Source organism: Nyctibius grandis, chromosome 7, assembly GCF_013368605.1.
Source record: "Nyctibius grandis isolate bNycGra1 chromosome 7, bNycGra1.pri, whole genome shotgun sequence".
Classification (NCBI taxonomy): Eukaryota; Metazoa; Chordata; class Aves; order Nyctibiiformes; family Nyctibiidae; genus Nyctibius; species Nyctibius grandis.
Genome location: NC_090664.1, coordinates 21784796 through 21799659, shown reverse-complemented (window position 1 = coordinate 21799659; position 14864 = coordinate 21784796). Strand labels below are relative to the sequence as shown.

The window sequence follows — 14864 nt, the reverse complement described above, 5'->3', positions numbered from 1 at the left end:
ATAGAAACAATACAAACTAAATAAAACACTATTTTTGACTGCATCCTTCACTGAATGTATGTGTTTACCAGAATTTTCTATGCATATTTTTCTGTACATACATATACACAGTGTATAGCCACAGTCTAGTCACAATTTAGCATAAAAAAACTTCTGCCATCACAGGCAGAAACAGCCTATGCTGAAAGGATATGTTTTGTAGGTTATGAAGCAAAAATAAGAGATGCTGAAAATGAAGACCTCTTCTATAAAACTCTTTTGCCCATATTCAGTAACTCAAGGTTTTGTGTTCAGTGTGAATTGCAGCCTCCTTAAAGTAAAAATAATAAACTAAAATAAGATAATAAAATAAAATAAAGACAAATGAAAAAGCCAGGGAAGTAATTCAAGTACTATGAGGAATATGACATAAAGGGAGAGTATAAGAAAAATAAAAACCACCCTTCATCAGATACACCTCTAATTAAAAGAGGATCTCTCTTTTTTGCCATCAGGAACTCTTAAATGAAAGACCCTGCAGCAACACAACAGAGAAGAGAATAAATCTCATAGTATTTTTAAAGTTCTTATTTATGGAACGACTGCTAATGAGAATGTAACATGAGTTTCAAGATTTCTGATCAGAGATCTCATGAATTATTTATCCCCAGCTATCGTAGGATTTGACAGATCTAGAATGATGAACTGACATGAAATATCACGTGCTAGTACCATCCCCAAATATTTGAAAAAGACAAAGAATACTTAAACATGTAGAATTTAATGAAAAAAAGGACTAGTATGAAACACTTTGGGGAAAACAGAACTATACCAGGTAGGTAAGTACTTGTGGTCCTCTCTGTAAGACACATCGGGAAGTATTCCCAAAAAGAACTTGACTGACTCAAAAAAACTTTAAAACAAAATGAAACAAAAATCAGTAAGAGTGCCAGTTGTGCTCTACTGTGTCTGTATGGCAGGGTTTTGGTACCGGGGGGGCTACAGGGGTGGCTTCTGTAAGAAGCTTCCCCCACGTCCAACAGAGCCAATGCCACCTGGCTCCAAGACGGACCCACCACTGGCCAAGGCCAAGCCCATCAGTGACAGTGGTAGCGCCTCTGGGATAACATAGTTAAGAAGAAGGTAAAAAAACCTGGGCAACTGCAGCCGAAGAGAGGAGTGAGAATATGTGAGAGAAACAACGCTGCAGACACCAAGGTCAGTGAAGAAGGAGGGGGAGGAGGTGCTCCAGGTGCTGGAGCAGAGATTCCCCTGAAGCCCATGGTGCAGACCATGGTGAGGCAGGCTGTCACCCCACAGCCCACGGAGGTCCACGGTGGAGCAGATATCCACCTGCAGCCTGTGGAGGACCCCAAGCTGGAGCAGATGGATGTCCAAAGGAGGCTGTGACCCTGTGGGAAGCCCACACTGGAACAGGCTCCTGCCAGGACCTGTGGACCTGTGGAGAGAGGAGCCCATGCTGCAGCAGGTTTGCTGGCAGGACTCGTGACCCCGTGGGGGACCCACGCTGGAGCAGTCTGTTCCTGAAGGACTGCACCACACGGAAGGGACCCACGCGGGAGCAGTTTGTGAAGAACTGCAGCCTGTGGGAAGCACTCACATTGGAGGAGTTCATGGAGGACTGTCTTCCATGGGAGGGACCCCTCGCTGGAGCAGGGGAAGAGTGTGAGGAGCCCTCCCCCTGAGGAAGAAGGAGCAGCAGAGGCAACGTGTGATGAACTGACCACAACCCCCATTCCCCATCCCCCTGGGCTGCTGGGGAGAAGGAGGTAGAGAATTCGGAAGTAAAGTTCAGCCCAGGAAGAAGGAAGGGGTGGGGGCAGGTGTTTTTAAGATTTGGTTTTATTTCTCCTTATCCTACTCTGATTTGATTGGAAACAAATTAAATTAATTTTTCCCCAAGTTGAGTCTGTTTTGCCCATGACAGTAACTGGTGAGTGATCTCTCCCTGTCCCTATCTCGACCCACGAACCTTTTGTTATATTTTCTCTCCCCTGTCCAGCCAAGGAGGGGGAATGATAGAGTGGCTTTGGTGGACACCTGGCATCCAGCCAGAGTCAACCCACCACATGTGCTCATTTATCCATCTCCAGAATCCTTAAAATTCATCCCCAGAAAAAAAATTACATTAGGTAATATGCTCATTACTTGAGTAACAAGACACAATGGCAAGCCATCTTCGAAAAGACATTCATTAAACAGCTTAAGGAACGTGATCTTTTATTCCACCATGTTACTGGTGGCACTCTGCTATTTTATTATTTTCCTTGCACTGCAGTTCATGGAACAAACTGGAAAGGTGCTCTGCTTCCCTGGCTTGAGTTCACTCTGCCAGCACTACACAACAGGCTGTAAGCAGTAGAAATGTGGGGCTGAGCTGCTCCCATCATTCAACACCCTACAGCCCACGCAATGATGTTCTATTACCTGAAGGTAACTCAAAACTGCAGTTGTCCTAACTGAAACGGTTATCATGGCACACATTTTGTGCCCCTACAGGTTTGGGTTTTATCCTTGTCAATTTTGTAACAAATAGCTTCTTTACTCCCTCCAGTTTGAGAGATATCTTGGCAGCTACTTTGATACCATTATTTCTAACCAATGATCACGAAATTCTATTTTGCCTATTGAAAGCCAGAAGTTACACTCCATATTCTTTATTTTTTATTTTTACTACTTTGAGACTCACTTAAAATTCTCAGTAATCATGAACCCTTTCCTGCTTTGGGGTAAATTACTATGATATCAGATCAGGGAACAGAGAAATTACTCATGGATATCATGAATTGGCGGGTTGAAGGGAGAGCAGAAGGCCTCCTGGGCTGTCTCCAGCCCATCAGCCTAACACCAGCCGCAGCAGCACATGCTCTGCTGCTGGAGACCAACAGCACTGGTCTTTCACAGGGTGAAGCTGGCAGAGAATGAAGCAGAGAGCCAGCCTGTGCCCATGCAAGGACAGTTAGCTAGAGCTTGCTAGCTGCAGTTTGACAGCTATTCGAGTACAAAGGCAGCTCTAAGCCTCCACAATTAAGGACTTTTTTTCCTCCTCCTTTTTTTTGACAGAACATTCCAGTCTACAACCTTGAAAGCCAAAGAGAAATGATGTTCCACCACCTCTTTCGCCATTAATGTAAATATTAGGACACTAAATGCTTTCTGTAGCGGTCTTGGATTTCTTTTTCCTGTTAAAGATTATTTATTAACCCTTATACAATCACAAGGATTGGGACTGTTATGATGGCAGAGAGCAGCCTCTTTAAATATCATGAAATATAGTGTAATGTTACCATTTACATTAACTGAGTAACAGCTGAACTTACTGCTGCTTAAATGTCCACATGTGGATAAAATCTCATCTCCTCAGAAAATATGATCTACTAAATGAGCCAATATAAACAAATAATCTTAACATTAGCCGATTTCAAATTGGGGACTTGGAAAAAGGTAAACAGTTAAAAAAGTGAGAAATCTGATGGAACTAGTGAAAGATAATTCTAATTAAGAACTATCAGGAGCATCTGCAAGATTAAGAAAAATGCTGTGTTTGTTTTTGTTTCTTTCTTCTTGAAATTAGCCAGAAGAGCTTAAAAGCTGTTTTCCCTGATTACTAAGCAAGCTATTTCCCTTGCCTTAGCTGAAATATATTAAACTGCAGTACTCAAAAACATAACTTTTCCACTAAGAATTAACCTGATAGCAGCCAAGACTAGTGAAGCAGATCCTTTTCAATATTCCAGTGCTACACTTAACAAAGGAACTTTCTTGAACTTTGGATCAAGTTCGCACAGACTTGGCTTAAGCTTAAGCACAGCACACGGTTGATAGAATGGTCTGCTTGCAGGAGACAGGCAGAAATTTGAGCACAATCAAGAAAAACACAAGAATCTAGATTCACCTTTCTACAAGCTTAGAAAGGAAGGGACTCCTAAAGTGAGACAGACCCATGCGACACCAGGCATATGAGCTGAAGAGAAGGAAGCAGCTAAGAAACAGCTCAGCCAATTGCACCCATCTGGAATATACATGGTGTCAAATAGTTTTGGTAAAACCCTCAAATGCAGAGCACATCCTGGCCTGCATTAAAACTCCAATTTTGTCCAGGCCTCTCCTGCAATCTGGGCACAAGGTGTCTCCCATATTCCTGCAGGAGAGCCACATTTCTCACTGTTGTTCTGGTCAGTGAGGTAGCCAAGAAAGTGCCTCCACAATTAAAAAGTGTGAAAATGGGAAGAAAAGCTGAAGTGGGAACACTTCTTCCCATCAAGCAGGCCCAACGGCCTGCCAAATGTCAGGTGAAGGCAAGTCATACAATCCCAGAATCATAGAATGGTTTGGGTTGGAAGGGACCTTAAAGATCATCTAGTTTCAACCCCCTGCCATGGGCAGGGACACCTTTCCACTAGACCAGGTTGCTCAAAGCCCCATCCAATCTAGCCTTACACTACCAGGGAAGGGGAATCCACAACTTCTCTGGGCAACCTGTTCCAGTGTCTCAACACCCTCACAGTAAAGAATTTCTTGCTAATATCTAATATAAATCTACCCTCTTTCAGTTTAAAACCATTACTCCTCATCTTATCACTACATGTCCTTGTAAAAAGTCCCTCTCCAGCTTTCCTGTAGGTCCCTTCAGGTACTGGAAGGCTGCTCTAAGGTCTCCCTGGAGCCTTCTCTTCTCCGGGCTGAACAGCCCCAACTCTCTCAGCCTGTCTTCACAGGAGAGGTGCTCCAGCCCTCTGATCATCTTCGTGGCCCTCCTCTGGACTCCATGTCCTTCTAATGTTGGGGGGCCCAGAGCTGAACACAGTACTCCAGGTGGGGTTTCACAAGGGCGGAGCAGAGGGGCATAATCACCTCCCTCGACCTGCTGGCTATGCTTCTTTTGATGCAGCCCAGGATACGGTTGGCCTTCTGGGCTGCAAGCGCACATTGCCGGCTCATGTTGAGCCTCTCATCAACCAACACTCCCAGTCCTTCTGCTCAGGGCTGCTCTCAATCCATTCTCCTCCCAGCCTGTATTTGTGCTTGGGATTGCCCCGACCCACATGCAGGACCTTGCACTTGGCCTTGTTGAACTTCATGCGGTTTGCACAGGCCCAGCTCTCAAGCCTGTCAAGGTCCCTCTGGATGGCATCCCTTCCCTCCAGTGTGTCGACTGCACCACACAGCTTAGTGTCGTTGGAAAACTTGCTGAGGGCGCACACAATTCCACTGTCCATGTCACCAAAGACATTAAACAGTGCTGGTCCCAATACCAACCCCTGAGGAACACCACTTGTTGCTGGTCTCCACTTGGACATCGAGCCGTTGACCACAATTCTTTGAGTGCGACCATCCAGCCAATTCCTTATCCAGCAAGTGGTCCATCTGTCAAGTCCACGTCTCTCCAATTTAGAGACAAGGATGTCTCTATTCACATTTCTGCCCCAGGAACTGTTACAGCAGTCACTTCCAAGCTTGAACGGAATCCATTGTATAGCATTAGTAGAGAGCAACTAATGCTTGCTGCCTTAGGCAGCAAGCTGTGAACTTTTCACCTAGTACTACTGAACTTATGCTGAACTTTACTTAGTTACATGAATGAAAGCCCTGACACTGGTGCAGACCAGAAAGACAAGGTCACTACATTCATCAGCAGAAGCCACATCCACAAGTTAAGAAAAGGAATGGCCTGCCTGGAGACAGACAAAGGATCCAATGAGGAACAAGAAGACCCCAGACCCAAATATAACTACTGGACTGAACAGTCGCATGAGGGGAGGGGAACCTAAATTGTAAGGGTATAATGCCCAGCAACTTCTTTGTTTGGGGTCCCTCTCCGAAGGCACCCAGCTTGAGCTGTTCTTCACCACTGTACCACTCAATAAATCCATTTGATGTATGTCACTATTGGAGACTTTGCTTTGGGAAACCTAGGGTCGAGCCTGAGGGAAGAGGAAGCACCCAAGAGTAAGAGTGTGTGTGAGAGAAGTTGAGAGAGGAACCCGTCAGCTCACTGGAGTCACCTGCTGCAAAGGGACTCCAAACCTAGCAGTTAAACTCTTGGGTGGTGTGTGTGCGACTCCTTGAATGGTGTGTGAATGCTCAGGCTGTGACTTCTCCCTTAAAAGGAATCTCACACTTCAATTGCAAGCTTTACATAGAGGTAGCTTCAGCTGAATTAGAATGGATCCTTTTAAAAGCACACAACTATTTAATCAACTAAGTTACCCAAAGAGACATCTCAAAGAATTAACAGTTTGGGGAACTGCTGGATATATGCATGGTACAACACTGCAGTAATACCATCTGGTCCTCTTCCACATACATCCGTCCAGAAGAGTCCAACCTTTCCCACCTGAACCCCCAAACTGCCACATTTTTCAAAACACTGCTGCTGCAACTCCTTTTGGATCCATTTGCTCTTGACTCAAACCCTACAGGATCTTGATCGGTATTTTGTTTTGCAGGAGATCTGACATCTCATTTAATGAGGAAAAAGCATCAGTTGGCTATTGCTGGGAGCAGCTGCAGAAGAGAAAGAAAACTGCTTACTCTCTAAAATGAAGGCAAATGAATCAGGCTGGTCAGTTATCATCTGTTCTCATCTGTCTGAAATAGCAGAGAAGCTAACTGGAGATATAGGATTTCCTGAAAGCTACTGGAAGCATTTAGATTATGCTCCATTTTGCTGATTCTTATCCCCCAACAGGGAACTGAAAGAGATACCCCAAACCACAGCGCTAACTTAAAAAAAAGAAACACACACAAACCCACACCCCCCAAAAAAAACCCCAAAACTCCCAGCTGAATGGCATTAACAATTCTAGCATAAGCCTGATGCCCAGATTGGTAGTGTCTTAAGGTTATGACACTACAAAAGATTTTGTATCATTATGGGCCAACATCTGCACAAAATGATCAGCACTGCCTCTGTTGCCCAACGACAAATTTCGCTTGAGGCTGAGGGAGGAACATACTCTTTACTTTTCTGAGGTCCAGAGGTGCTCATTTCAAATCAGCACTGGAAATTCACTGTGTAGTTGCGACTTGGCTTATACCTGCTCTGTGGCTGAGAAAAAAAAAAGCATACACTTTGGTCTTCAATGATAAGTCTGTCATTAGGTAACTGTAGTAATTTTCTTTATTTAATAAAATAAAACCCTCCTCATTTTCTGCAATATTCTGCACCATACAGCTCCTCGAGGTGAATTATTTCAGGAGCAAGAATGCAGTAATGAGTTTGAACGGCTCTCAGACCAATGCTTGCACTGCAGCTCCCTGAACGAAACAGATGACAGTGCCAGACTTTCTTCCAGTGTAAAATGCAGTCAGTTGTAGCGAATATTTTAAAGTGCCAAAAATAGAAACCTGCTTTGTGGAGGAAAAGGGTTGGCATCAGCTGCAACTAAAGCATTTATTACGGTTCATAAAATTGGCAGAAATGATTTAATTTTCTTTTTTAGAACGTGAGTTTTTTTAGGCAGCATTCCTGACATAAAGCTTTTCCCTACTGAATCTATTTTAAAAGTTAGTTAACATACTAGACTTAAAGATCACTATTACAATATATCTTCTTTTGATCACAGGTCAATTTCGGTTTTAAGATCAACACCACTTTTCCTTCCTTACAGAACACAGTTTGAGTTGTGGCTTTGTGGAAGAGATCCCTTCCCATGACTGAAGGGAAGGGGCAGAGAAAAGCGGAGAGGTGGGATGGCAGTAGCCTCCAACCTGCTATGGGGCTTCAAGGGGTAGGTGAACTTAGAGGAACAGGATTAACTGTTAGCATCTTCAGTTCACACTGCACATGTGTTGCATCTGGCAGAAAAATGGCACCAAGCAAAGGAAGGAGTAGGCCTCTCCAAGTCCTTCAGCCCTGCTTAAGTCAACCTTTTTTTGGCACAGTGGCCCATCTTCTGCATCACAGGACTCTACTTATGCCCTATACCACTGACACATGTTGCTCTGCAGGGAGCAGTAACTAAATTTTATCAGGCACAGCAGCCTTGTGCTATGGGGGTTCCATATCCCAGTCTCAGGTAGCTTATTATTTGGTGCTAGTGTGTACCTGCAACAGAGTCTGTGTGTAGGAAATCAGAGAGACTCAAAACTCAGATCCCACTATTTTGGGAGAAAAACAAATGAACTGTCCAAGTTCCTTTCCCTGCGCGTTTCAGAATTTCTTTCTACTTAATCAGATTAAAAGAACTGCTGTGTCAGATCAGCAGCACAGAGAAAAGCACCTGTCAGGCAGATCTGTCGTTAACCTGCAAGCAACGAGCCTAGCTCTGAAGGTCTCCAAGAGAGGCACAAGTGTTTGAAGGAGGAATAAGCAGCCCTTCATGGAGCTGGAAGATGAAGGAAAGGATATCAAAATCATAGCACTTCACTCCCCAATCTGCACAGAGTATGGCAATATTATATAAACTTTCATGATACTATTAATAAAAAATACCAGTGACAGTGTTACATTGTACACTTCTACCAGGGCTTTCAAAAAAAAAAAAATGTGGTACTTTTTAGATTAGGGGATTTTTAACAGCTTTATCGAACTTTAGATTGTTGCTGTTTTCTTAATAGAACACTTACAGTGCTGTCATTTAAACTAACACGCGGATGAAAAGGGCAAATTAAATAACTCTTAGGCGGTGGCACCACTCATCCCCAGTCTTGTCAGCCCTGAGCAGGTGAATATTAGCAGGGACAGACTGTGAAGCTCCAATTTACCAATACAAGAGGCTGAGTGAGAAAAGAAGCAATAAATTATATAAACAAAACCACTGGATCAGGTGCGACAAGAAATCTTCCGTGCAAAGGGCAGAGCAAAGGGACAGGACACAAGAAAGTTCTCAACATTCTTGCTGCCCAGACTGACAATTTAGATTTTATAATATATATTATACTATACTATACAGTTTACACCACTAAAGAGAGGGCCCACCTAGCAAGGTAAAGATCTTTATAACCTGTGACACCAGAGCCTTCTGGGGAGCAGGAACAGGGAGAAGATAGTTGTTCCTCACCCAAAGCACTGCTGTGTCCAAGCCAGTAAGTCTTGCAGAGTCCTGCCTCTGTTAGACCTAAGGGTCCCTCTTTCCACATGCAGCACAGAAGAGTATGTCTAACAAAACATTCCCTGAAACATGCTACCATCACAAACTATGATTAACAAATAAATTTAAAAAACATAAGGGAAAATGACCCACAGAAGTTATTTTCACGTCAACATCCAGAGTGAATACTGCACAGGATATTTAAATCTTTGGTTTCCCCAGCAAAACAGTTTGTTCTGTAAACTGCAGGACAACTTCAGTGTGAAAAAACAGCCATACAAAAAACACCAAAAACATCAGGGCATTAAGGAAGGAACAGCAATACAGAGCCATGCACATAAACACTGACAATGCTGAAAAAACCTGCAATTTAGGATTAATTTTTTTTCTTTCTAAATTTTGTTACTTTGAAGAAAGACCTCTAGATCACTTCAGCAGATACAAACAAAGTTACAGGATAAGCTAGAAAGTTATTACACTTGATGAAGAAAGAAATAGAGAAAGTCTTAAAGTATTCCTTACAAGTATTAGAAGTCCCTATTCAAAAATAAAAATATCATAAAGACCCTTGGAACCTTAAAAAGCACACGTAATTTCCAAAAAACATGTTTGTAAATTTTCAAACTATATAGAAAAAACAAGCAAGCAGAGCTTTTAGCCCTGCTTAGTGATCATTTCCCAGCATATAACAAGTCACACAAACTCCCCAACTGCTGTGGGCTTGCCTCTATCATTACCACCCCCTCAAAACATGGACAATCAGTCAACCCATGTAGGTTCCCTAGATGCAAAACTATTACTGTTACTTGGTATTGCAATGACTGACCATGAAAAGATTAATACCGAAACTTTGATCAAAGTGGAGATACTTATCACAGTGCCCCATGTTATCATGAAGAAATATCAACTGTATCACCCTTCAATATACATTGGGAAACAACTTACTTTATACCTCCGTTTAGCTTGACATGATACATGGATGAGTGCATTTACTGTCTGCCTGACTATAACAGATGCACATGGATGTACCAGGAATACAAACAAAACACCAAGTTGCATCTCTCACCTTGGTCAATACACCTCGCATTTTTGTACAAGGATCAAAGACTAAAAAACTGGGGATTGACAAGATGATATTAAACCTTACTGAATTATTCCTTTTCTCCAAGGAGAGCAGGTGAGAACAAAATGGATAAGAAAAGGGACCCGCTAATAACAGTTTCAAAAGCCTGAGCTAGCCAACAGATTTGATCATGTTAAATGGCGGTAAGCGAGGTTCTTGCAGAAATTGCTTCTGCATAACTATAGCTGTTTATACTGGCTCCATAACACAACAGTAGATTTAGTCATGCTCATGTAGATCTTATTATTTAAATACTACATGATAACACTTGATATACATAAACTGATGAAAAAGACAATACAAATGTTTTAAATTATGCTTTTTAAAGGTAATCTCATACCGAGGATATAAAAAATAATGTTGCAGGAAAATAAAAAAGGCATCCTGAAAGCAAGGATTTCTTTGCTCAGTATACTAGAAATGCACAGCGTTTCTTACAAGCACAGCACTTCAAAAGGCATAAATTGTTCAGAGATTTGTCTGCCAAGGTACAGGGCCAGAAGTCCCCGAAAAGCAGGCGCTCTTTCAGAACACAGCTGAGGTCTCCAAAGCTTTTGGGGGATTGGGATGCTCAGTTTCAATGAATATTTCAACCTGAGGCAGCTTCAAAAGCTCCACTAAGCCAGCATCTGTACAAATAAAAGTTTATGTTGAGCACATTGCTCATGATTTTGCAAGCACGGATTAAGCGTGTTTAAGCTTAATTCTCAGTGTGGCTGCAAGTCAATCTTTCTTGTCCACAAACAAAAGCTGTCTTCAGGAGTCTCACCTGTCAGGTACAAACACTCACAGACATGTCTTTTAAAACGGTAAGGTTTAAAGAATAGCATCATCTCTGCAGAAAACAAAGCAGCCTTTGCATTAGGCACCCAGATGCATCACATTATACAAATACTTATTTTCTTAACTACAGTTCTACAGCAACAACCTGCACACACAGGCATTCACAGGCACTTTTTCATTGTCAAAGAGGCCCTACGTCAAGTTTCAGGAAAATGCGTTCTCTTTCAGATATGCATGCATACCTTTCCCTGGAAACTTGAAATAAGCTGAGCAGTTACGCACTATTCTACCACAAAAGTGGTATCCTACAGGGAAGATTTAGGATTTCAGGATCAAATCACTGAGACCAAGCCTCTACAACAGCAATATTTCACTATGAAGACAACATATATACAATGTGACAGAAATTCAAATTCACTGTTAGCATTCCAGTTTTACAAGTGCCTGCTATTCAGTAGTGTGTGTTTACTGCACTTGACTCAAAACAAGATGCTGCTACCAGCAAAAAAAGAAAAGAAAGTAAGGAAAACAACGAAGTGATGAAATAAAACAAGCAAGCAACAGGAAAACAGAGTTTAAGTGATTCACCAATATTCAAGGGCAAAAGTAACAGCCAATCTTAGCGATGCTTTCAGTTTGATTAAAAAAGTTTGCATTACCTGTCGACTTCCTTGCTTGGAGGAGCAGCTGCTAGTACTTCTTGAAGGAGACAACATTTTCTGAGTTACACCAAAGCTTTTTTCTTCACTCATGATCCAATACCATTTGTTTCACATAAGCTCACTTAGAACACCATTAAAAGGTAATTTAGAAATTGTGTTGGAAGACTCCTGAGAGAAATGCAGAACTCATCCTTTACCCAAATGCAGGCCAGTGGCATGATCTGCATTCCTTGGAAATTCCTAAAAGGGAAAAGAAAAACAAAAAGCCAAGTTATCAGATACCATCTCTTACTGCCATGCTGTATCCTGAATCACAATAAAGCCTTTGATAATACAAGATGACTGCATTACTGTACATTATTAGAAATTAATTCAACAATCACTTTCAAGTGATTTTCAAATTTTCAAGTCTCAAACAGGAACAACATGAATTTTGAATCCTAAACACATGCTTTAATTGTCACTATTTATTCACAGGACAAAGTACAGTATCAAGCATCTTTTTAAAGATTTAAATTAATTAAAAAAAAGATTAATGAAGACACAGAGTATAAATAAATACCTGTATAAAATGGACCAAAACATCCTCAAAATAGGAAGAATCATAGAACGGTTTGGGTTGGAAGGGACCTTAAAGATCATCTAGTTCCAACCCTCCTGCCACAGGCAGGGACACCTTTCCTCTAGACCAGGTTGCTCAAAGCCCCATCCAATCTGGCCTTAAACACTGCCAGGGAGGGGGCATCGACAACTTCTGTGGGCAACCTGTTCCAGGGTCTCACCACCCTCACAGTAAGAATTTCTTCCTAATATCTAATCCAAATCTACCCTCTTTCAGCATCTAACAAAATGTCTCACAAAAAGGATGGTGAGTAATCAAAAAAAACCCTCTTTTTCCCAGTTCCTTGATAATTTAAACATGTAAGCATGGCTTCAGGTTGTAAGGAAAAAAAAAAATCTCTCTATATAAAAGAGCAATACATAAAAGTAGTGAGCTTGCAAATTCAGCTGCATAGAGCTGTGCATGACCACTCTTACCTGGAATCAGAAAGTTGTAACTATTGTTACATCAGTTGTCTCAGTCAGTGACTGGAAGAATAATGAACAGTCTGTTTAATAACAGTGCTGTCTGCAGCATATGCAACTAAAAGCCATGCCAGAAACTCCCAATAACGGATTTCCCGTTTGGGCAAGAGTTGTCATGGTAACTGCATTTTTTTTTTTAACCAGAGGGCATAACAAAAGGGTGATGCTTTCCAAAACTTGGGGTGGTAGAGGGGCTTTATGAATTGTGTATCACTTCAGATTTTATTGTCTTTGGCAAGGAATTTGCACATCAGGAAGAGCACAAGAACCACCACTGATAAAGGTAAGGAAGTTTCCACAAAGAGAAGAGAAATTTCATTGCTGAAACAGGGAGGCACTACTTCACAATTCCCTCGCTTGCACTGTCAGAACACTCCTGAACTGGGCTCACTGGTTATTCAAGTTCGTCATTGATTTTTTTTCTTGAAGAGTCTTAAAAACCTATTCTGAGAAGCAGCATTTTAAGATCCCTAGTAAAACATTTTGTGTATTTTAAAAGTTTGTTTCCCTAAAAAAAAAAAAAAACAAACAAAAAAACAAAACCAAAAAAAACCCCACAAAACCAGGTGCTATATCTAAGATGAAGACAACAGTATGCTGCAGAAAACCTCTCCCCCTACTGCTGTAGTCTGAAGCATTCAAACTTTCAAAGACCTTTTCCAATCTACAGTGCCTCTTCGGCAATACAGTTTGCTGTAACATTTCAGCCAACATGCCCTTTTTTCACCTGAAATGAGGTCTCTTGTCGTGGCATTTACCTTACCTAGTTAGAAATACTCAATTACCCCCAGAGCAAATCTACGCTGAGCAACAGTAATGAAACAGCCCCGGTCTCCAAAAGTCAGGTGAGAAAGCGAGCTCTGCCAGGGCTCTTTCACTGGTGAGTCAGCTTGGCAATTATTTCCAGGAACCATCAGACAGGTACAAAGCCAGCAAGCACAATGCAAGAGCTGAAGAAAACCAGAACAGCACAGCAATGTGATAGCAAGGCCTGAATTGGGCCTAGCACATGGGTTTTACACTGAAATTACTACTGAGATTAGGAATAGTCCGTTTTGGAGAAGGTAGAGTTGCTTCCTATCCAGAAGATAAATTTGTGTGGCATTTTGTTAAGGATTAGCACTTTTAACAGGTTTAGCTTTATCTCAATGCACACAGGTTTTTGACTGTGGAGTAAGTATAAAGAATAACTTTCTTGCTTAGTTTCAAGCTGCAATTAGTAGAAGAGTTTAATGATAACATCTCTATCAACAAGCAGAAGTCAAATAGTCACAACAGGAACAGAAACACACTTCCTGCAAACTCATCGTTCAGATACTCCCTTGAAAGTACCATGCAGCAACTGCTTTACTTTTTTGGCACACTGTTCGCTCAGGTAACCGCCTGTCTTCTTCACTGCTCCATGTTCAAAATGAGCACTTTATCACTTGGCTTTCATTGGTGACTATCTGGCATTTTGGCAAAGATTGACAGAGTTCACGGCAAGAAACAGGCTCTAATTTGCAGCAAAATGCACTGAAAGTTGCTGTCATCATTACTTTGCAAGTACCATCTCCAGAACACACTAGATTTAAGTCATACAATGCCCTTTGCCTGTTTGAACACAATGGTTGTGATGTCCTGGAAGCATCAGGTAACTGAAAAAAATGACGGTCTCTTGGACTTAAACACACAAAGAAGCCATATAATCATAAGAGTATTTCTATCATCATGTTTTTGGTGTGGAGTCTAAATGAAAATTACGGTGTGGGTACATTAGCATTTCAGGACAGAGCAGAAGGGCATTTCCACTGCAAATCTCCTGGTCCCCTCCTCTTGCCACATTTAGGTTTGCACTGCAGGGTAGTCTTGGAGCATGGAAACCAAATCCCTTTTGGACGAAATGTGCTCCAGGAGTGCATTGAGCCTACGGCACCAGACTAGAGCTAGTCTTGACTAGTCCCATCCGGGCTTAGATGTTGGGTCCTTGCCTTTAACTGGTTCACTACAAAGGTCCACTTTTACTGCACCGTTTTACCTGCTAACATTGGCATCATCTAGACAGACTTACGCCACCTAAGTACTTAAGATCTCCTAGGGCAATGTCATTTGTCCTTTTGGAATCAAAAAGAGAGAGACAGACAGGCACTTTTCCAGAATTCAAATGAGCTGATGACACAAAACTGGGAGGAGTGG

General features: G+C 41.9%; 1 protein-coding gene across 7 annotated transcripts in view; it reads right to left on the bottom strand.

The window, feature by feature from the left end:
• Positions 1-14864, bottom strand: part of OSBPL3 (oxysterol binding protein like 3) — a 99788-nt gene that overhangs the window by 40700 nt on the left and 44224 nt on the right. For all 7 annotated transcript variants that reach the window (XM_068405563.1, XM_068405569.1, XM_068405568.1 and 4 more), the window contains one exon: positions 11601-11843. In XM_068405563.1, coding sequence (XP_068261664.1) covers positions 11601-11693 — 93 coding nt within the window. In that variant the 5' untranslated portion in view covers positions 11694-11843. The remainder of the gene's footprint in view (positions 1-11600; positions 11844-14864) is intronic.